Raw genomic sequence first — 22,900 nt, forward strand, 5'->3', positions numbered from 1 at the left:
CCAGCCCCGGGAAGCCTGGCGGGGCTGCACCTGGAGCCCTACCGCTGCTCACCTCAGCCTTGCTCTGAAAAGCCCAAGGCAGCCGCAGCTGGGCCCCGAGCCAGGGCCGCTCGGTGGCTTCCCTCCCCCCGCAGCCCAGGGCGGGGAAGGCTAATGCTTGTCTCGCCCCTCGATTCCCTTCGCAGGTGTGCGCGGCGGCCCACGCCCCCCATGCTTTGGCTCAGGTGTGACTCCAGGTTAGTCCCGCTCCTCTCGGCTTCGGGCTGCGCTCTGGTCACTGGGTGGTGCCGCTGTGCGGTGAGGGGTGACCTGCCTTGGGAACGGGGGATCCCAAGGAAAGGGGGGCAGGGGCTGGACTTACCCCCCTCATGCCGGACAGCGGGGGGCTCTTAGTCCTTGGAAGGGCACCACCCAGGGGGCAAAGCAGCCCCACTTCAGGGGGTTGGGAGCACTGGGCCTTGGCCTCTGTTTGAAGACAGGCCCTGGCGGCCTGGCCCGAGCTGGCCGCTCTGGCGTTCTAACCTGCAGCCACATGCCCTGATGGCCTTGGATCTGCAAGCTAAGCAGCTTCAGGACTGTTCAGCTATTGGATGGGAGACCTCCAAGCCCCCTTATAAGGGGCATAATACAGATACCTTGTATTAAACCACAACCATACCTAGAGCTGAGAAGGGCGGTGCTGCCTGCCCCAAGGCAGGGGGCTGAGGGGCAGGAGTCTGGGTCTGGTAGCTGGTACACCACACCCTTAGCCTGATGCTGTGGGGCAATAGCCATGGTGTGGGTTTGGGGGACTCTGCCCGTTTGCCACCCTCCCACTCTGCCCAGAGCAGGGATGGCCTGGGAGCTCTTGGAAGCTGCAGCTGGGGGGCCTGGGAAATGGCTGTTGAGCACGGAGAGACCAGGCAGGTTGGATTTCCCCAGCGGAGCCAAGCAGGGGCAGTGCAGGCCTGGGGCTGGGCAATGGGGTTAGATGGGAACAGCCACTGGCCCTTTCCTGTTCCTTTTCTGAGTGAGCCCCACTAGCTCACCACCTTGATGGTCCAGCCGGAGCGAGGGCTGTAACACACCTGGGCACGGCCCAGTCCAGCATCGGCACCTGCCTGGTCCTGTGGCTCTCCTGTGCCTGCGCCCGCCAGCTGCTGGGTGGGGTGACCAGCTGCACCTGCCTGGCTGGGAGTGAGGGCTGGGGGATCATCAGCCCAGGAGTCAGTGCACCCACTTCCCCCTCTGTACTGCAGGCCACTCCTCCAACAGCCGCATCGTGTGGGAGCACACCCGGGGGCGCTACACCTGTATGCAGTGCCCGTTCTCCAGCGCCTCGCGGGAGGAGATAACGCTGCACATCGAGGACCAGCACAAGAACCCGCCCCTGCCCAGTCGGCTGGGGGGAGAGATGGGTGCGGCCCCGGGGAGCTGGGGGGAGGGGAACCTGGTGCCCAGAGCTCGGCTTAGGCCCCTGCCTGAGCAGCAGCCCAGAGTGTGTCCTCCCTTGGGCGGAGGGGAGGGGTGGGGAGGGGCCGTCCCCCTGGCACGGCTGGGGGAGCTTAGGGAACGAGAACTTGTCTCTGAGCTGCACCAACTCCGTCCCTGCACCTGGCTGGGACTCCGGCCCCTTACCTGGGTGTCCGGCTGCCAGCCTCCTGGAGCGGGGTGCGAGCCCAGACCAGCTGGCTGGTTCTGGCCAGGTGCTAGCTCAGGGCTAGCGACCAGCTGCTGAGGGGTGCTCTGTTTGACCCCCCCCCCGCCCCCAAGTTTTCTAGGTCACATGCTGGGCTGGAAGCCTGCCTGCCTGCAGGGCTGAGCCTCTGTGGGTGCAGCCAGAGCGCTGGGTGTGCAGGCGCTAGGCAGCTGTGGCCCCGTGCCCCACTCCAGCACAGCAACGACCAGCTCGAGGCCAGCTGCTGCTGGGGAGGGCGGAGCTGAGCGCTGAGCATGCTCTCTTGTGCTCTCTTGCAGACTTCGGGGTCGGCCTCGCCTCCTACCACGCAAAGCTCCCGCCGGAGGTGGAGAATTCCCTGTACTCCCAGCTCTGACGCTCGCCTGCCCCCACCTGCACCACCTCCTCTCCCTGGGCGGGGGGGTGTGTGCGCATGGGACTCCCATAGGAATGGGGCCTATGGGAAAGCAAGTGCTGCAGTAGAAGCCCCCTGCCAGCGGTGGAATGGTTCCCTCCCCTCCCCGTGTTTGCACCCCCCCAGCTCAGCCCCTCAGGAGCAAGGCCAGTGCCACCCAGCTGATTAGCAAGGCCGCCCCAGCCCTTGCTGTGTGCTGGTGGGGCCCTCACACAGCCACTGGACAGAACATTTATTCTGCACCTGGCTGGCCGAGGGGTAAAGGGCACATGGCTGGGCACTGCCTGACATGTGGAGGGCTGAGGGAGCTTGTGAGCACCTCCCCTCCCCCAGGGGCTCCCAGCAGCGCCTAGGTGTGTTGGGCAGGAGTTAGTGAACGTCTTCTCTGGGCTGAGGTCATTAAGAAATAAAGGGGGATTGGCTGGCAGGGGCTGCTGGACTGGTATCTGCTCTGTGCCAGGCTGCTGACCTTTCTGCCATGGGCAGGGTTTGAGTGGGGTGACAGGGCATGGTTTCAACACCCACCTGCAGCTAGAGGCTGGTTCTGTTAGTGAGGTGGGCCAGCTGCCTGCCCCCTCTGTGCCGCCCTCATTCTCTGGGGAGCTGGCTGGCACCACGCTGCTCCATTAGCAGCTGTGCCTGTGGGCTGGGGTGTGCTCTGTGGTACCCTGCTGCAGCAGAGCTGGGGTGCTCCCAGAGGGCAGGGCTGGCCAGGTCTCAGGTCCCCACTGCACCAGGCTCTCCATGAACCTGGCCCCTCACCTTGCACCTGCCCAGCACTGCTGCTGGAGAGCCAGCACCCAGCCCCTTCTGGCTGCCCCAGGTCTTTCCTGCAGCTGTTGTTAAGCCAGCTCCTGCCGAGGGGCACGTGAGGTGGCTGGAAAGCTTGGCTTACATGAGCCGAATCCCTCTGGGCCTGGCCAGCTTGGCTATGGCAGGCAGGGAGAGGTATTTGTCTCAGGCCTGAGATGGGACAAGGCCTCCACTCCTAACGTGCCTGACTTGTGGCTCTCCCTGGCCAGCTGGCTCATGGGGGGTAACATGCTCAGATTGGCCAGATTAAACCCCCCCTGTGCTCAAGGGAACTGTGATCCTGGAGCGAACGAGCTTAAGCAAATCTCAGCTAGTTCCTACTTGCTGAACAGCCAGCAGCTTGGGGATGGCTGGGCCCCCCAGGCAGGCATTTTACAAACCACTACCCAGCCCTGCACCACCAGCCCAGTCACACATGCCAGCGGGCTGCTCTCAGCTCTTAGTTGCTGCACCAGTGCTGTGCCCAGGCCCCAAGCCCTGCTGTGCTAGGTGTGCTGCACAGCCTCAGGAGAGGGTGGGGGCTGCTCCATGGATCCTACACTCAGGAAAACTAGGTGGAAGAACAGCTGTCTGCCCACACCAGGGGTACAAACATGGGCCTCGCTACTCCCACCCAGCTGCCCACTGCCCAGCCCCTGTACTCCAGTGAGAGCCTGGTCACAGCTGCATAAGAACGGCCAGCCTAGCTCAGCCCAAAGTTCCAGTTAGCCCAGGGCCCTGTCTGCTGCTGGGCCAGGGCCCAGAGGCAATGAACAGACCAGGCAATGGCCAAGTGATCCCTCCCTTAGTACCCGTTCCCAGCCTCGACACCAGAGATGAAGGCTACCACCCCTACCGAGCCTGGCGCACAGCTGCTAGTAGACCAGTCTGCCAAGAACTCAGCTAGTTCCTTTTTTTCAGCTCAGTGACAGCCTTGGCTGTCACAACTTCCTGCAGTCAGGAGTTCCACAGGTTGACACTGCACAAAGCAGACCTTCCCTTTGTTGTACCCCTGCTGCCTGTTCACTGCAGTGGGTGACCAGGAGATTGGGGAGGTAAGAGGGAGAAAAATAACCCTGTCTCCACCCTGATCCCATTTTTATAGCACAGGCCCTGGGCAACTGTTGTCCAAGATAAAAAGCCTTGCTCTTAATCTCTTGTGCTGGGAGCTGCTCCAGCTGCTGTCACCCTTTTGGGGCCTTTTCTGTACCTTTACCACTCCAAGATTTTTTTCCCCCCTTTCTCTACCTCTGAAAGCAGGAAGCCAGAGCAGCAAGCTGTGGTCAGGCTATGGGTGTACCAGGGACCTGCACACTAACCAGCTTGTGTTGTCTGTCTGATGCACTCTCTCTTTTCCAGTTGCTCACCACCCCATTGTTCCCTTTTTGGCAACAGCTACTGTACATTGTGGCTGTTTTCAGAGAACAGTCACAAAAAGGCCACGAGCTGGTGAGTGGTAACAGCTAACTCAGCCCCTATCACTTTCTGGGCCTAGGCAGGGTTGTGTTTTCCAACCTGCATTACTTGGCATCTATCATTAGTGATTGTCAGCTGCCAGGGCCTTGCCCAGTCACCCAGTGCTGCAAGGCCCCTTTGTAGTTCTGCAGGCAGCTTTAGACAACAATTTGAGCAGTTTTACCTGCTGGCTTTTTCCCCCATTCTTAAGCAGCACCAAGAAACACATTGAGCACATTACTCAAGGGCTGCTGGGGCCTGCTGCAACCTGAGCCAAAAGCTCCTGGCCAAGGACCCTGGGTGACAGCTCCCCTGTTACCATGAGGGTTTCAAGGGGTGAAGTGCAGCTGTACAGGTCACAGGCTTTGCTGGAGGAATTCACCAGTACCCACAGCCCCTGCCAAGCACACTTCCCCTACCCACCTCACCACTATGTGGCAGCAAGACCATTAAGAAAGCTACTTGACACAGCCCTGCAAGCCTCACCCCGAAAAAGAGGAACTGAGTAGACAGCACATGATGCAGCACCGGCAGACTCAAATTCCACTCAGCATAGGGAATGTGCAGTTCCTCCAAGTGCACCAACAGTTAATTCCCCAGCTGCTAGAAGAGGTAGCCATGCTTTCCTCAGGCCTGCCTGAGTCAGCTGGCAGGAGATGCAGCCCTCTTCCCTGCTGGCACATAGCTGAGCAGCTGCAGCTCCCAGAGAATTCACTGAGGGGGAGGCTGGCCTGGTGCAAATGGCAGCAAGAGGCCAACAGCAGCAGGCTGCAGAAACAGCCAAAGAGCAACAAGCCCACTCCACCCAGCCAAGCAGGAGAACAACTGGAATGCAGCTAAGCTGAGGGGCTGGTGCGCAAACGTCCCTGTGTGATGCAGGAGTAAACAGTGGAGACCACGCGGTCCCTGCCCCTCAGGCGGAGGTGCCATCTCTGCAGGGAAGGAAAAGCAACACCCTAGAGGTGGTGCCTGGGATCCAGGAGACCCAACTGCATCTCAGTTTGGGCAAACCCCTGGGATTCCTTAACTCCTCCCTTTAGCACATAGGGCACTGGGGACTGGCCAGCACCAGGAATCCTGATGGGGTTTGGGACCTCTTGGTGCTACTGCCATTAAATAGCTAGGAGGTGCATGAGCCCTTCCTTTGCAATGAAGGGGCAAGCAGGGGCCACCCTCTCCCTTCTCCAGCAGCAGCAATAGCCCTGGGGGTGCTAGGAAAGGATGTGGCCCCTCAGCAGTACCAGCTAACAGCATGTGGGCAGGTAGGTCCTAGCACTGCAGAGCAGCAAAGGGAGGGAGCAGGGACCCCTCACCTCCACCCTAGAGACAGACCTAAGCCCGTCCGTCCATGGATCTGCCCCCTGCAAGGCAAGCAGAAAGCCCTACTTCCCAGCAGCAGGCCAAGTTCTCCCACATGCCACAAGGGTGAAAAAAGTGGGTACCTGAGCAGCAGGAACAAGTTTGCTGCTTAGAGCAGGGACAGGACACCCACCCAAGCCGCTCTGCAGTAGTAGAGCATTGCTCAGGCTCTGGGGCAGACCTGACTTGTTTTCAAGGCATGGGCCTATTGAATAGTGCTTCTCTCTCAAGTCTGGACCTCCCATGGGACCCACTCTAGGCTGTCTGCCCAGACTTCCTGGGAGCACCCGGTTCCCAGATTGCTTCAGGACTCAAGTATGAGCACTCCAGTTGTCCTACAGCAGAGTCCCACTTCTTGCAACCTTGCTGTAGCAGCCATGCACCCTGACACTAGGAGGTAGCTCGGTAGGCCACCGTGGAATGCAAGATTCTGGGCATCTACAGATCCCAGACAGGAGTTTTGATCAATCATCAGGATGCAATTTGCTTCTTTACAGCATGATAGAGCCAAGGGAACAGACTGCTTAAGGCCAGCAAAAGCACAACCCATTATCCTAGAACAACCTTGCCCTTGTGACAGGGGAAAGGGGGAAGAATGGTCAAACCCTATCCTTAGGGTATTAGGGGGCTGAGCTTCCTTTGCACCGAGTGGGCCAGCTAGTAGGCCACAGGGATGGAGTGCAACTACTCGGACAAGGTTAAGGGGTCTTGCAAACTCAGTATTAAGGCATGCGAGTGGTTCAGGCCCCATGTTTGGGCACTGCCCCTTAAGCCATCTGGCCACAGGAAGCCCACTATAGGGCACCAGTGGCTGCTACAGAAAAGCCAAGCAAGCAGCACTGGAAAGATTCTCCCAGTCAGTCAATATTTATTTTTCTGCCTCCACACCCAACACCCTTCTGCACACCTCGAAGTCAGGTTCTTCCTAGGGAATTCAAAGGGCAGAAGGATAGTCTCAGGCCCTATAAGCCAGGGACTGCTAATGTAGCACAAGCCCTGAAGATTTTGATTAAGTCTCATTCCTGCAGAGAGCTAGTGGCAGCTCTGTAGTCTTGTCATTTCAAGACTGAACAGCAGAATATTCTTAAGCCTGAGGTAGTCTTTATACACCTTGAAGGGGCTATAGAGCGCACATGCCTATGTTAGCTATTAAAAGGTAGCCAGAGAAAGTAGCTATTGGCCTCCAGAAGAGTCTGCCTATATACTGCTTCTAGACTGAGGAAGCCTGGAGTGAAAACCTGATCACAAGTGGACTATACACATACATCCAGGGCTGATTTCCTCACTACAGATACAGCTTTGGAGCAGCAGTGAAGGCACCACTACAACGGGTTTTTAAAAACAGGTCTTTTATTAAAAGTTTTATCCAAGCTTTGTAACAAAAAAAGATACAAAAGGGCTCCTTATCCGGGACTAATCTGACCAATCCAAACCTGACAGTTACTAGGACTAATATAAAATCCATACAATCTGCTTAAAAATGAAGTTAAAAATATCAACTGCTGCTCTGAATTTTAATTCCTTTAGATTTATAAGTTACTCAGTTTGCATTTTATAGGAGACATTTGACTGTTCATAGCTACTGTACAATGCAAGAGAAAGGCAGGGCAAGAAATCCAGGTGTGCTGCAGTACCCAGTGCTCCAAAGGCCCTTCCCAGGAGGGGTGTGGAATTTCTCTTCTCACTCCGAGAGCACATACAACAGCTGGGTGCTGACATATGCCCACCATGGCTGAGGGAGAACCCTGTTAAGTGCCAACACATATGCATTGGCATAAAGCCTCAGGGAACACCCCCACAAACCTGGCTGTCTCCCACTCAGCCTCTGAGCAAGAGTCGCTAGGCATGCAATGCTGAGGAGATGGTTTGTGTAGCAGCAGTGGAGCCACGTGAACACACTGGAAATCCCACACTGCAGGACTCCCCCACCCCCATTCTAAAGCAGGTCTCGCATGGGGTCAGAGAAGTGGTGGCTCCACTCAGGGAGAGGCATCTGTCAGTGCACAGATGGAAAAGAGCTGGACTCACCCCCTCTGAAAAGGAAAAGGAGGGGCAGGTGTGTGCCAGGCTAGCAACTGAGGCCACTGATGAGTGGTTACTGGCTGGCAGAAGGACCCTGAGAACATTTAGGCCAACACCGTCTCCTGGGGAACGCCAAGTCAGGCCTATCACAGTGAAAATGGCTTGAGTGTGATCTGTACAGCAAAAAGGGCAGTTTGGTAGCAGCACCGTATAACCCCTTGCCACATGCTCCCTGTCCTTCCTAGAAAGATGGGGGTGGAGAAAGCCTCCTGATGGCAAGTGAAGACATTCACAGCTGCCAACCAGAATTGTTTTGCCAACATCCATGAACTGCAAAGTGGCAGCTAATGGATAAAAGATTCCAGTTTATAACACTAGGGAAAAGAGGCAGGCCTACAGCAGCATTCCTCCTCACAGGTCTGAGATGCAGCAAAGAGCAGGTCTGCTCAGAAACCCAAGCCTCCCTCCTCCCCACAAGTGCTACAGCATCTTCAAGCACCTCCAGCTATCACCACTACTCCTTGTTTCTGAAAAGACGGAGTAACCCAGCTACCTCTGATACACACACCACTAGTCACTATTGCCGTTTGCCCTGGGGCAACTGTTTGCTTTCCAAGTCCTCCTACAAGAGCAGTTTGTACCCTCTGCTCAGGACGCTGGCAGTTTCTTCAAATGCTGGGCTGAGGACATGTATGCTGGGCGTGGAGGTTCTCCTCTTGCAGTCATGGGATGGCAAAGCACTGCTGAAGCTCTTGGAGCCATGGGGCAAGGCAGATCTCAGGAGATGCTCTAGGACATTTGCAAAATGCTGCGCAAACCAGAGCGGAGAAGCCTTTGGTCATGAAATTCTTGTGAGAAAGTGAGTCTTGTATGGAAAGATTCCCCTGAATGCCTACTGTATTCTAAGTCTTAAAAAATATTGTGGACACTGCAGCCATACAAAAGAGGGAGGGGCTGGGAGATGGGATTTTACAGTCTCACAGGGACACGATGGGGAGGTTGGGACAAGCACAGTCATAGTCCGTAAAACTGATTGGCTTGTTAGGACTCAGTCATCCTCCTCATCCTCTTCGTCCTCTGGATCGTCTTCTCCCTCATCCTCTAGATCTCGTTTTCTCTTCTCTCCCTGCAGAAGATCTGCTGGGCAAGAGCAAGAGTTAGTCCAACGGCAGCCGTACAGAACATCACTGGATCTCCCTTTTCGCGGGCTACACGCTCGTCCAGCTGAGACATGAACTCAGGCTGCTGCAGGATGAGTGCCACCCTCTATTCCATTCTACATGGTACCCAGCCATGCAGTGACTCATCTCCGCGTGCTTTTGAAGTACTCCAAAGGGCCCCAACTTTAGCTACAGGGCTCCAGTTTCCCCTTTTGTAGTAAAGTTGGGCCCTGAAAATAAAATTACTTCTGAAAGTCTTCAAAGCTTTTTTTTGTGCCAACCTCCATTTTCCTACAGACACCACTACAAACATTGTAATTCAGGGCTTGCGAAACTGAGGGGTTGCGAAGAAATTCCAGTGGGGGGTGCAAGGCAACCCAGTACCACTGCGCCCCCCGAAATATCTGGCCTTAGCAGGGGCTGAGAGCCAGAGCAATTTTACATGGGTGACTTGGTACAGCCTATATAAAAAGCGGGCAACCAGCAAAAACCCATGTGGAACTAGCTGCCTCCTGCAAAGGTGAGTGTGGGTTGGTCAGGGGAGGGAGAAGAGCAGGATGAGGTTAGATGAAGGCTGGGGATGCCTGGCTTTGTGGGTGGCAAGGAGCTCAGGCAGGCAGCTGGCCCTGGCAGCACAGGGCTTGGGCAGGCACACAGGCAGCTGGCCAGCTAGGGCTGCACCAGGCATCCACAAGGGGCCAAGAAAAACTATTTGTGCTTATTTTTAGTTTTGAGATAAAATGTTATTTAAGTTTGTGTTTATTTTAAATTACAAAATGAATGTTTTGTTAAAGCAGGGTTGGATGATGGTAAAGAGGTGGGGGGGTGTCAGGGTCTCAAATCAAGCAGGGGACACTGAGGCTGGAAAATTTGGTAACCCCTGTTTTAATCAAACCACACATGGGCCCATCCAAAGCCAAACACCCAGGGAATTTACCTCCAAGTGAGATGTCCAGAGTCATGTGTGACCTCATTTAAAATTCCAAAGGATTGGTAGCTTCAAGCCCAGCACTTTATAGAAGTGCTGACAGAGCTTCCCTGGAGCTTTTCCTTCCAGAGCACTACTGTGTATTACCCACTTACCTATCCTTTCTAGGAACAGCCAACCCACTGATGCAGACCAACAGCATTTTAAATGTGTTATGACAGGGGTATGATTTACTTCTAATATTAAACTATCTTTTCCTGGGCAGTGGAGCAATGCTTGGTCTCAATCCAAAGCAGCAGTATTTTGGAAAGTGTGCAAAGTACAGGTATTGTCCCTTACAGGTGTAAATCAAAGGCAAAAAAAATCAATGTAGCCTGATGGTTGGAAAGACTAACACATAGTAAGTCAAAAGTTAACTGACTGTCAGACCACATGCATTGTTTGGAACTGATGGCTAGTACAAATGCTCCAGTCCCATGGAACACATAGGATGCGCTTAGCTGCAGAGGAGAAACCCAGGAAACGCAAAGCCAGACTTGTGTGCTTGACTTCCCAACCTCAATGCTCCTGTTTAGTTCTGGGACAGCAATGGTTCAAAGGTAAGTGAGGCTTGGTCTACACTAGGCAGGTAAGTAAACTGCAGATAAGCAATTCTAGCTACAGCAATTGTGAAGCTAAAAGTGACTTATCAGGCTGCCTTCAGAGGGAGGCCAACAGGAGAGGCTCCATTGACCTCACTTACTCCTTGCGATACTGAGGGGGAACGGGTTGACTGCTGAACCCAAATAACTCAACTGTGCATGCCTGGTAGGGATGCATGCAATTGAACTCCAGAAGATCGACTCGGTGAGGGTCTAGGTGTACCCTGAACGAGACTTCCTTGCCATGAGAGACGTGTCTTGCATTATTGCTCAGCCCCTGAAGGAAATGGACTCTTTGCACCAGAACTGTGGATGGTTAATGCTACCTTTGACTACTGCATCTTAGGCCAGGTCTACATGACAAAAGAAATTCAACTTAAGATACACAACTCCAGTGAAGGAAAGCATAGCTGGAACTGATGACCTCCAGGTGAATTTCCGGCATTGCCCCCTGGGGGGAGGTTGATTGGAGACTCTCCCTCTTGACTTCCCTTACACATAGCGAGTGAGGGGTGCTGAGTAGATGGGCATGCCCTCAACATTCAGTACCTCATACCTACTAGATGGGGCTAAATCTGGGGATCAGTCTCTAGGCTAGGGCATCCATATTCACAAGTACAGGTATTTCCTCAGGAGAATTAGGTCTACTCACCCTCATCACCTTCATCATCCTCTTCATCCTCATCATCCTCCTCCTCCTTGAGTTAAGAGAAGAATCTTTGTTGGTCACAATCCAGTGACTAGAGCACTAATTTTTTCACACCAGTCACCATTTGTGGTCTCCTGAAGTCTGACTTCAAGGAGATGCTGCCCTCTGGCAGCCTGGGAACTCAAAATGGTGAAGTACAGGCAGCCTCCTTTCCTCGCAACTGAGACCTGCTCCCCTTCCTCATCCCAGCCCTTACCCCACACAGACAGCACAAGAGAAGTCAGCAAAATCTTTCCCTCATACCATCCTCAGCTTCAGCATGAGCAATCTAGGAACCACCCCCCAAAGAAGATGTCTACCTAGAAAGCTTTTTTTTGGAGGACTAGCCTCAGGCAAAGATACAACATACCCAAGCTGATTACAAAGTTTCTCAGGACTGATTTTTCACAGCAAGGGCACAGAGGGAGTATTTATTCACAAACAGCCACAAAGGCTCACAGAGATGTCAGCAAGAACAGCTCACCTCATCATCTACACCATCCTCTTCCTCTTCACCTTCCAGATCTTCATCTTCCTCCTCCTCCTCAATGACTTCCTCATCCAACTCATCTTCCTCATCATCATCTTCTTCTTCCTCACCTTCTACCACAACAGGAGGAGATGAGGAGGTTCTAGCCAGCACGGCTTGTACCACATCAGTGGCACTCCTCCTCCCTCCTCCAGCCACCACCATGCCCAAAGCCACACAATCCACTGACAGGAAGCCAAGGAATACACAGTTGCTTTCTCCAAGTTCGCACAAACCCAGAACAGTCCCACTGGCCCCTATGCACAGGAGGCAAGTTCTGAAGACAAGCATCAGAGTTAGTTTGGTTTTCCAGGTCATACCTGGGGGAAGGGAATTACCAAGGCAAGACCAGACTTGGGTAGTAAGCTCACACGATTATGAGGAGGTCAGTAGTGAACAGCTAGCAAAAGCCAGTGGGAGGCAGACAGCTAGGCCATACCCCCTTTACCTTCTCCATTCTCATCGTACTCATCATCCAGCCCATCGCCATCTGCTTCAGGGTCTGAGTCAGGGGCTTCCTGGTCATCAGCATCAAAGCCATCCAGATAGGTGAGTTGCGGCAGAAGCGCAAACATGCTTTCCCGGTAGTTGATCAGCATGGTCACCTCACAGTTGAAGAGGTCCAGGCTGTGCAGATTCGGCAGTTTCTTCTGCAAAGATTGATTTGTTAGGCTGACAGTTCCGGTAAGCTTGCCGTGAGAAAGGGAGGCAGGAGACATGGACGTCCCTGAAGCACGTAGTTTATTACCTAGCCTCTAGCAAAGAGAATGTTTCATGCACACTTCCTGTAACATGTGCCCCCTTAGAAAACCACTAACTTTGATACAAAGCAATTAATGGACTTGAGATCCATGACCACATTAACCCCCACAAGCAGAACCACCTGTTAACTCCACCTTCTTTATCCACCCTCAGTTTGCCAGGGGAAAGAGCCAGGCCCAAAGTCCAGGTGCCCCCCATATCCCTGTAAAAGGGGAGCTAGGGACTTGGATTCCAGCAACCTTTATAAGACTGCTCGGTATCAGACTTCATACTTCCCTGTCCCCAGAGCCTGGGGAAGTAGCCATTACAGGACACCACAGAACAAGCTGACCCAGAATGGTTTAGTCACTGCATGCAGTGAGGTAGCAGACCCTGTACCTTCAGCACCTGGGAAGCGTCAGACACACCTCTTCCTAAGAGAAGGTATTTCACCTTATACTAAAACATGTCTGAGAGAAGAGTAAAATAAGCAGCTGGAGCCACTGGGAGAGGAAGGCAGGACAGCCCAGCCCAGCTCACTTGCCACACCACATCCCAGATCAGACCTATTGAAGTGGGGGATGACGGAGGAATGAACTTTTTCATTCAGGGCAATGTGATAACACAGCAAGGGCATCTTGCATCTGCAATAGGGAAGGTCAGTCAGAATCTGCAGCTACAGCACCAAGGGTGACATGCTCATGTCCCACAGTAGAAGCGTGTCCTTGGATTGAGGTCAGACACCCCATGGGGGCCACGCACATCACCGCCATGACACACCCAGGTGCCACCTACCTCAAACTGCGTCCGACCCCTTAGCAGTCCTTTCCCAGGTGGACACTGAGAACTATATCCACAGATTTGCTCATCCAGCCCAATTTCATGTTCCTTTAGCAACTGGCTGCTGGTTTTCCAGACAGAGGTGTCAATAACTATTAGCCCAGTCACATATTAGGCAACTTGTCGGTTCACATCAGAACCACGAAGTGCTGTTGGAACAGTTATCAAGATGGTTTGACTTCCGCTGCACTGACACAATCCCCAAAAAGGAAACAGCATCAATCAGTGAGATTCCTGCACCAGGCCTTTCACTCACCAGAGGCTCCAGGGTGTTGATGTCCTTGATCTTGTTGCCACTTAGATTCAAGTGGGTCAGGTTAGGGGTCCTCTCTGCTAGAACTTCCAGGCCACCAGAGATCCGGTTGTCACTCAGCTCCAGCTGCCAGGAGGAAGTGTTCAAAGGCACTGCTATAGAGGGTCTCCACATGTGACAAAGGGGAGTATTACTCCCATTTTACAGGTTGGCAGATAATCAGGGACTTCTCTAAGGCCACAAAGGGAGTCACAGCATGGACCAAAACAGTCATCTAGATTCCCGGCCCAATTTTCTAGCTATTAAACCCGGCTACCTAGGAACATGAGCCCCTCGCCTCCTCCTGAGTATTTGCTGTTTGGAAAGGGAAGGAAACATGGCATCAGGGAAGGGCAGATTTCAAGTACAGCCCTGACACACACCCTCCTCAACACAAGCAGCTGAGTGACCACATCTGAAGGAAGCTCTAGCACCCACTCACAGCTGCATATGGAATACTAGTAATGATCCCTCAAATTAAGATTTAATGCTAAAAACCTGTGACATTTACTTCTCCACTACCTGCATGACATGGGGGGAAATGCCCAACATTTCAGCTACAAAACAAGACAGCAGAAATGTAGCACTTTAAGACTAGCAAAATGATTTATTTGGCAATGAAGTGGGTCTGTCCCACAAAAGCTCATCAGCTCAATAGCATTTCTAGTACAGACATAGTACAGAGCTCCAAAAACATTGCAATAAAAACTGACAAAATACATAGGATTTCAGCTACAAGGAGCATGTTTTCACCAGTTAAGAGTGAAAGGCCAGTTGATACAATCAGCTACCCTTGGAGTGGTGTGAAACAGTCAAGCAAGGCCATCAGCAGAAGGGCTTACTGCAGGCAAGACTCCAGGCAGCTGCCTGGATGTCAACCACTGCTTCACAGAAAGCATGGTGGTGCTTAAAATGCCAGTGGCCACCCAGGAACTTAGTCCACCCTATTCAGCCACTCCAATAGGTATTTGACATGATGGGAATACTCAGGAAGAAGCCAACAGGCAGCTCCTATCACAAAGTAAGCCTCAAAGATCACATTGCTTCTGGGATCAAAGTCACAGGCAGTGCTAAGAGCACAGCACTTCCCCAGCAGATGGGTTCAGGAGCATCAAGGGAACCACCACCTGACATGCATCTTCAACCTCCAAAAGGACATGACTGTTAAGTGAGACCACACAGGCATTCTGCTGGTTACTGCTCCTCTATTTGATTAATCCCCACTCTCATATAAACATTATGGGCAGCAAAGCAGCACTGACAGTGCATCAGGAAAAACTTGTTGCTGATGGACTAGCTGCAGATGCAGAGAGGGACACGCTGAGGACAGCAAGAATTGAGAAATCACGAAAGCCTGTGCCAAACAAAGCCCATGGGCTTCTGAACTGCAGCTGAGCCAATCAGCACCCACTAGCAACAGGTCCATACATATGGGCTGAAGGAAGTAAGGCTTTACTGGCTTTAACTGCAACTTAAACGTTCTTCAGTTCAGAAAGCAATTTTGCTCAGCACTTCTAACATAGCTACAGCACCAGAAAAAGGCTGGAAGTTCAGGGAGAAGGACAAGATCAAAACTCATCTCTAGTTTTGATGTTCTACTTGAGACTAATGTTTGCTCAAAATGCACCACAAGACAAGGTTAAGCCCCAGCACCAGAGGCAGTTCTAGCACACCCAAACAAAAGCAGGTCTGATTAACCAGAACAGCTACACAAGGGGATGAAGTACTCACTCACTAGGAGGTATGCACAGCTCTACTGCCAGAAGAATCATGGTTAGATCTGTAAAGCCTCCCATCGGAGCAGCACCAACCCAACTCCTCAGCTTACCTTGCGGAGTTTATTGAGCTTGGGGAGATTGGAGACGGAGAGTAGGCTGACGTTGATCATGCTGAGGAACTCCAGGTTTTCAAAGTCTGAGGTGAGGCCAACGATCTTCCCATCATCTGAGCGGCAGTTGTCCAGCACCAGCTCCTTCACCTGGAGGAGGAAGGAGAGAAACTCAGGATCTGAGAAGGAGCCAACATCACTGAAACCTGCAGGAGCCTCAGCTTTAAGATCCATTTGTATTAATCTAGCAAACTAATTCAGCAGATCAAGCTCCTGGACAGGTCCAGTTTAAGATCAAAGCACCAGTCTAGGTCATCAGATAAATCCCTCCAGCCAGCTGTTCGGGGTATGCCCATGTGCCTCTGTTTGTTAAAAGAAGTCACCTTCAGGTCAGTCAGAGGTGCCCAACTGGCAATCCCCAGATAAAGCTCAAGCAGACATAATATTCACTGCCACATCATCAAGAAAGGGTGGGATCACGTCTCAGACAAGGGTCCAGCTCCATAGCCTAGCTGGGTCAGGGCTTTAGAGCTATGATTGTTAACAAGGGGATACACACAGAGCTGAAGTGACATCTCAGCTTGTTTCAGATAAAGCACCAAAGCGCTTTCAAAGGGTAACTGTTTCCAGATAGATTTGAATCAAGGCTTTAGCTAGTTACTAATCCCCTGTGGGTCCCACCTCTCCCACCCACCTGCGTTTCCCTCTTAGACCACTGGAAGAATCTTCCTAACAGCATCTCTAGCCAAGTTCATAAGCCAGACTCACCTACCTTGGGCACTACGCCCAAGCCGGTGGGGGGGGGGGGGGGGGTAGGGCAGGGCATCTAACAGCTCAGTAGTGTCCATGACAGTTCCTCTACCCTGATGTTTTAACAGCATTTGCACCACTATGTACACTCGACATTCACCAAAGCAAAAATCCACACCCTCCAACTGATGCAAATGCACCCCAGAGCCACACGTGCAGTTTCTAGTGTGTGTCAAATTGGTAAACGCCAATGGCAAGAACTCCAGAAAGGGGTAGTGGCCTGGTCCAGTACTCCAGCACCTGCTACAGGCTTAGTTTCCAGGAAGAAGTTCTTATCCCAGGTGCTCCCTCCAAGCAGGCTAGAAAGCTACTGATGCCCTCCTAACTCATCCTCCAAATCCCACCTCTTCTGTGGGAACTACAGCTTTTGAGTGGACCAGTCACTCAGTTACTTCCCAAGTAATTTTGCTCAGCTCACACTGACCAGAGTTTAACCCACTCTAGAACTGTTAACCCCACATTTAAAGGCAGCTTTAACAGGCACAAGAGCAGTGCAGATAACATTAACCACTTCTAAAGAAGCTTTAAAACGGGTAGTGGAAAGAGCGTCAGAGAAACAGTAAGTGCAAGGCACCCTCTGCCATTGCGTACTTCCAAGACCCCACCTGCCTTTTGCTTACAGCATTTGAAAAGCCAGGGATTGCATAGACAAGTAATGAGCGACGAAGAAAATAATGATCATTGTATTGCAAACAGTTTACATTTTGCAGAAGATCCATGTACTCCACAGCTGGCTATATGTTTGATATACCAGCTCCTGCTACAGGTTGAGCTGAAGGGGACCTGACTAGAGATATTTTATCAATTAAATGGGATTTGCCAGTTAAACCTAGTGTTAAACCTAACCAGTTAATCAATTAAATGGGGGGAGCAGTTGGGGATGCAGCTCATGGTGCTGCTGTGGCTGGGAGTGCTCTAGCACATCCCCCATCTGCAGCCACCCAGCTTGAGCAGTCCCAGTCCACAGCAGGGGCACTGCTCCAGCCCAGCTTGAACAGCCTCCCACCCCCAGGGCCGTTGTGGACAGGTCTACTCTGGCCCAGCCAAAGTGCCCCAACCTGCAGCGGCCCTATGGTTACACTAACATCCCTAGACCTGACTGGTGCCAAAGCAAAGAATACGCCAAGCCACAGGAGGTCAGTATTGTCTAGCAGGATCACCAATGCTTCCACTGCTAACCGGGCTCTTCGACATTTGGGGTAAATTGGAACTAAAAACCAACACAGAACAGCCAGGAAAGGTGCTGTAAAACTTTCTGGGACCATAGGAAACTTGGCCACACCCATGATACATGGACATATGGCCAATTAAAATCATGCAGGACCACAGATCTTGCTGGACCAGAGTGCGCCAGACTAGAGGGTCACCTGTATTACTGTCTCTCCTACTATCCCACAATCTAATAAGTATTTTGTCAAGCCCTAGTCAGCCTCATTTTAATGTCCATTGTTTTTATTTGTTTCTAGCCTTATTTAAAAGTTGATCCACATCAGTTAAGGAAGACACTGGCTTGCCAGAGCTCGTGAATCCTGAAGCAAGATCCAACCCCCCGACACACACAAAGATCACCGAGACTGCAGGTCTGTCCCTAGGTAAGAGGAAGGCTTTGTTATAAGCAGAACCTGGTGCTTACAGCAAAGGGAAGCCAGCACATGAACCCAGGCATGAAGGACAAAGGACCTGAAGGATGCAGGAGCTCAAGATTCAGTCAGCTGCCTGCTACACGATGTAAGCAGGCCAACACCAAAGCCGTTGAACTGGCCCAACCAGAAGGCAGAGGCAGCATTTCTTGCTTGGCTAAAGAGGTGCTAGCTACCAACAGCCCCGCACAGCAAAGGGTCAGCCCAGCCAGCTGCTTGAAAGAACAGTCAAGGCAGCTAAGGATTACAGCAAAGGGGAGAAGTCGCTTAGAGCAGCACAGCTCACTTGTCTGGTCATTGCCCCTCCCCAAGGTCCCCAATTCTTCATGCCCCCCTTCAACAGCCTGTTTGCACCAATCACCCCCAAAGAGTTCAACTCCTCCTGCTGCAGATTTCCACAGCAAGACCTGAGTTCTTTGGGGCAAGTGCACCTTGAGACCAACAGCAAGGATCTCCCCTACCCAGCCTCAGTGCTCAATGCCCCTTTACACCTCCACATCTCCTTCTACAGAGACATTCCACCCCACATATTGTCATGTGGGGGGCACGCAAGGGGAAGATCAGTGTTCTTATTTCTCTATAAACTCATTTGCATTAGGAGAGTCCAGCAACAGTAGCCTGACTTCTCCCCCTCCCCCACATTTCAACAGGTGAATTTTTCAGCTGCTCCAATTCCAGAAAGGGGAGGTGGAGAAGTCCAGTGGCTTGGAAGAAACTATGGGCAGGGAGGAGAGGGGGTCAGCACTTGCTCCCCAGGGCTTGGATACTGACCAGGACCACCTCTTACTTCCACCCCTACTTTCAACCTTCGATGTGGGAAAGCTCCTTTTCACTCCCCAGAGGTTTGGCTGAGCAGCAGGAACCCCTGTACTTTAATAGCCTTGCAAAGGAGTATTCTAAGTCTAGCACCTGGCCAGCAGCCATGTCTAGACCTTTACCTCTGCCCAGAATCCTACTGGCTAGAATCAAGGTGGCTATAGCAGATCGGAGCAGGAAGTCTGCAGGGGAAATTAAAGTTCAGGGCCCAAAACGAACACTGAAGAAACAGTTTAACTCTAGAGTGCAGCAGGAGGCTGATAGTTTAAGACTACCTGAAAAGGGAGCCAAAAGGCTGGCCAAACACAAGGAAAGCTAGTAGAGAACCAGAGTAGGTATTAAACAGGTCCTAAGTCCCTTCCAAATTGCAGGTTACCTCACCAGTTTTTCCTGCAGATTAAGAAGCAGGTCAGAGTGGTCCCCTCTTTTCACTAAGGGCCCAATAAGGAATTTGGCATTACTTCTCACCATCTGACCTCAGCCCCAGTAGTTGCACCATCAAGGGACTGATTTACCAGGCAGATTTGCTTGGAACCCATGATTTCAATCGCCTTTAATCATTGGAAGGTATCAACATTTTCAGTCTCCTCTTTCCCACAAGAGCAGCCCTTCGGCTGCCAGTCCGGTTTGCTCTCTGGTTCCTACCACAACCCCTGCATGCTCACAATTCCAGGCCTGAACAATACCAGAGCTGTACCAGCCAACCTGTGTACAGCACCTAGCACAGCAGCGTCCTGGCCCACAATTGGAGCTTTTGGAGCTACCACAATACAAATGTGCCACATTGCTACTTTGTTTGCATTGCGCTCATTTTGCTCAGATGAAGACTACAAAGGGTAAGAACACTAATGGTCACTGTCTACGTGTTCCCAAGCTCTTGGTCCCGGGGCTGCAGTGAAGGGAAACACACACTGGCTTCTGTTTCATGAGACTATTTTTATTTTAAAAACTGCAAAAAGCCCACAGGCTCTCCACCATGACAGCAGCAAAGATCGAGCCCTTCCCTTGGCAAGTGCCTCCCAAACTCCACTCCCATCTGACCCCAGTCACCTACAGCATTTAACTAACAAGGCTGTGAAACAGCTAAGAAAACACCACAAAAGCCAAGTTTGAGCAGCAACTCATTTTGCTTGCCAGTGACAGGCCACCTGGGCTCTCACCTAGACTATCACAACCAGTCAGAACCCCCTCATCCCAGCAGTTATCACTGTTGAATTTGCTCAGTGGGAATACACCCATTCCCTGACTGCTTTTCAATACAATTAACACCATTCTGTATTTTAACAGAGAAACGCAATCAAGTGTTACCTGGACCCCTCACTGAATAAAGTCCTACCAGGGCAATTCAGCCAACTCCCTACCTGAAGAAAACCCAGACAAAAAGTCTCTGGTAAGAACAGCCCTAAAGGCCATAACTAGGTGAACTGCTCGCCTCTACCACGGGCAGGCAAACAAATTTGAGAAGCAAAAACTCCTATCCTTGCTGCCCAGCCCACGCCCAGCTGCTTGGGGCACAACGGAAGAAAGGGGCTGGCGTGGCAGGCCTCAGAGACCCAGGCCTGAGTGGGCGACCAGGAACTGCCCTGCCGAGCACGGGTGGAATCCGATTGCGATCTCACAAGGCACCTGGCGCATTACTCCCCGCCAGCCGAGGCCCCCCGCAAACTCTCCCCGAGCGGGCAGGAGGCCAAGAGCAAATGCCACAGGGGCACCGGCGCGGGAGGAGCCAGATGGCGGGAGGCCCGGAAGGGACAAGCGGGATGATGCAAAGCTACCACCACGTGCCGGGGCTGGCCGGGGGGCCCGGCAGGACTGGGGGAACCGCGCTGGGCGCAGCTAAGCCGGGGGGGCCCTGCCCCGCGTAGCGCCCGTTACGCAGCAACAGGCACCCTCGGCTCAGCTTAGCCACAGCAGCACCGCGCGCCGCCAGCCCACGTGGCGGAGCAGGAGCAGGAGCGGGCTCGGGGGTCATCGGCCTGTGCGCGGCGCAAAGCAACCGCGGAGACGCGGCCCTGCCCCGGGCGGCCTCGCGCACCCGGGCCACCAGCTGCGGCCTCGGAAAGGCCGCGGCTCGGCGGGGGCGCAGGGCTCGGCCCGGGGGGCCTCCGCCCGCTCCCAGGCCGGTACCCAGCAAGTCAGGGGACGTGCGCCGGCCTGCCGAGGGGGTCGTGCGCCGCGTGGGAGGCGAGGCGGCGGCCGGGCGACGCGTTGCTCCCAGCAGCGGCATCGCCCGGGCAGGTCCCAGCGCTCCGGGCCGCGGCGCGGGGCTCGCCGCTCCCGCCCGCTCCCCGCTCAGGCGGCCCCCGCAGCACCGCCGCCGGCCCAGCGAGGGAACGGCCAGTCCGCAAAGCCGGGGACCCCGCAGCCCGCGCGGGGCGGGACAGGCCCAGGCCGGCGGGGCCCGGAGCAGCCACGCGCCGCCTCCACCGCCGGCCGCCAAGCAGGGCCGGGCCCCCACCCTCCAGCGCCCCCCCGGGCCGGGCCCCCGCCCTCCAGCGCCCCCCCGGGCCGGGCCGCTCACCTCCGCCGGCTTCTTGTTCCGCAGCTCCAGCGTGAGCCGCTTCTCCATGTCCATCGTGCGCCGCCGCCGCGCGCCCGTTTGAGCCCAGAGCGCCGCCGCCGCCGCCGCGCGCTTATATAGAGCGAGGCGCCAACGGACACAAAGGGGGAACCCGCGAGGCAGCGCCCCCTGCCGGCCGGGACCCGCCGCGCGCCGCCTCGGCTCCTCAGCGCCCTCTGCCGGCCGGGACCCGCCACGCGCCCGTCTGAGCCCAGAGCGCCGCCGCCGCCGCCGCGCGTTTATATAGAGCGAGGCGCCAACGGACACAAAGGGGGAACCCGCGAGGCAGCGCCCCCTGCCGGCCGGGACCCGCCGCGCACCGCCTCGGCCCCGCAGCGCCCCCTGCCGGCCGGAACCCGCCGCGCGCCGCCTCGGCCCCGCAGCGCCCCCTGCCGGCCGGGACCCGCCGCGCGCCGCCTCGGTTCCGCAGCGCCCCCTGCCGGCCGGGACCTGCCGCGCGCCGCCTTGCCCCGCAGCGCCCCCTGCCGGCCGGGACCCGCCGCGCGCCGCCTGGGTCCCGCAGCGCCCCCTGCCGGCCGGGACCCGCCGCGCGCCGCCTCGCCCCGCAGCGCCCCCTGCCAGCCGGGACCCGCCGCGTGCCGCCTCGGTCCCGCAGCGCCCCCTTCTGGCTTGGACCAGCCTCTGCGCCCTCTTGGCCGGCAGACGCTCGTGCGCTGCCTCAGACCCACAACAGCCCCTGCCAGCTTGGACCTGTCACTGCCACACTGTCCTCACCCACCCCCTTGGCAAGGGACTGAGCCACCAGAAGGGGCTGGCCTGGCCCCCTGCACCTCTCCTCCACAGGAGTACACACGCGTGGGATTGTCCAGGGAGTGCTGTGCCTCTCAGCCCCGTCTAACGCACTTCGAGGCCACCTCCAGCCATCAGTCTGTACAGCCCTCTATCGTCTGACTTAGAATTAGAGACCAATACCCACAAACCCCATCCCTTGCTGTGCCCATGTGACCATCAGTCCCTATATGCCTGGGTCCAGTCTGGATCAGCCCTTCAGTCCCTAAATCTCTATATCTGCCCCCCCCCCACCATACCAGATCAAACCATCAGTTCTTATAGTCTCATATCCAACTCCCTCCCATGCGGCATCCGACTATCAGCCCCTGTAGCCCCATATCTGACCACTTGTCATGCCACATCAAACTATCATTCCCTGTAGCCAAGTTTTCTCCCTCTGGCAGGTGTCAGGCATGCTCGCTTTCGGGACGAGAAACCATCTTGTGCGCTGACTGACCTAGAGGGAATTTTCCCAGGAGGCCTCAGCCCTTGGCCTCGTATTTCAGACCTCTCCAAGCAGGGGCAAATCAGAAGAGACAAATATGGGCCCGAGAGTCCTGGCCCATAGGCGGGAATTTCAGGGGATGAGGGGAGTTGTAAATGTGGACCACCACCCGCCACAGCGGGCCCTGCCCTTCTCCCGGCACTCTACCTGACAGGAGGCGCACATCGAAATCCTCAGGAACATATGGGCCCTGGAAGGCACGGATCAGGCCTGCTGGCTGCTTCCACCCTTCCATTCAGCTCCCCCTCCCAGCTGTTCTTTGTCCCTCTCTGCTTCTGCCCCAGTCCTCCTCCTCCTTCACATGTTTCCCTCCCTCTGCAGATCCTCCTTCTTGGCATCTCCTTCCCACCTATGCCCTTCGGGGGACACTACTGATTTTTAGGTAGAGGTCAGGGCCTGACAGAGCTCAGGCCAAGCAGCTCATAAGGCT

General features: G+C 54.4%; 2 protein-coding genes across 9 annotated transcripts in view; one reads left to right on the forward strand and one right to left on the reverse strand.

Annotated features, from left to right (window-relative positions):
* Positions 1-9,117, forward strand: part of ZNF414 (zinc finger protein 414) — a 23,088-nt gene extending 13,971 nt beyond the window's left edge. For 3 of the 7 annotated variants that reach the window (XM_074978039.1, XM_074978037.1, XM_074978038.1), the window contains exons 7-10: positions 186-236; positions 1,239-1,397; positions 1,957-2,003; positions 4,224-9,117. In XM_074978039.1, coding sequence (XP_074834140.1) covers positions 186-236; positions 1,239-1,397; positions 1,957-2,003; positions 4,224-4,331 — 365 coding nt within the window. In that variant the 3' untranslated portion in view covers positions 4,332-9,117. Of the gene's footprint in view, positions 1-185; positions 237-1,238; positions 1,398-1,956; positions 2,503-4,223 lie in introns of those variants that run through there. The other 4 variants (XR_012642622.1, XM_074978040.1, XM_074978041.1 and 1 more) reach the window with 4 other exon arrangements.
* Positions 8,700-21,262, reverse strand: LOC142002166 (acidic leucine-rich nuclear phosphoprotein 32 family member D-like). 2 transcript variants are annotated; one of them, XM_074978044.1, is made up of 7 exons: positions 21,135-21,262; positions 15,348-15,497; positions 13,484-13,606; positions 12,095-12,296; positions 11,602-11,717; positions 11,082-11,127; positions 8,700-8,837 (listed from the first exon to the last, which is right to left on the reverse strand). In XM_074978044.1, the coding sequence occupies exons 1-7, from the start codon at positions 21,186-21,188 to the stop codon at positions 8,749-8,751; spliced, it is 780 nt and encodes a 259-aa protein (XP_074834145.1). In that variant the 5' UTR covers positions 21,189-21,262; the 3' UTR covers positions 8,700-8,748. The 2 variants fall into 2 exon arrangements, with proteins under 2 accessions (XP_074834145.1, XP_074834144.1); XM_074978043.1 differs by having other exon boundaries at positions 11,602-11,720.
* Positions 21,263-22,900: the final 1,638 nt, after the last annotated feature.

Source organism: Carettochelys insculpta, chromosome 27 (assembly GCF_033958435.1).
Source record: "Carettochelys insculpta isolate YL-2023 chromosome 27, ASM3395843v1, whole genome shotgun sequence".
Classification (NCBI taxonomy): Eukaryota; Metazoa; Chordata; order Testudines; family Carettochelyidae; genus Carettochelys; species Carettochelys insculpta.

What these genes read in the sequence shown, in the direction of transcription:
- LOC142002166 (XM_074978043.1), bottom strand. Translation starts at nt 21,188, where the DNA reads ATGGACATGGAGAAGCGGCTCACGCTGGAGCTGCGGAACAAGAAGCCG. An exon ending in AGCTCAATAAACTCCGCAAG is followed by an intron (nt 13,607 to 15,347) that starts GTAAGCTGAGGA and finishes TCCTCCTGGCAG; the next exon opens with CTGGAGCTGAGTGACAACCG. An exon ending in GGATGATGAAGGTGATGAGG is followed by an intron (nt 8,838 to 11,081) that starts GTGAGTAGACCT and finishes CTTGCCCAGCAG; the next exon opens with ATCTTCTGCAGGGAGAGAAG.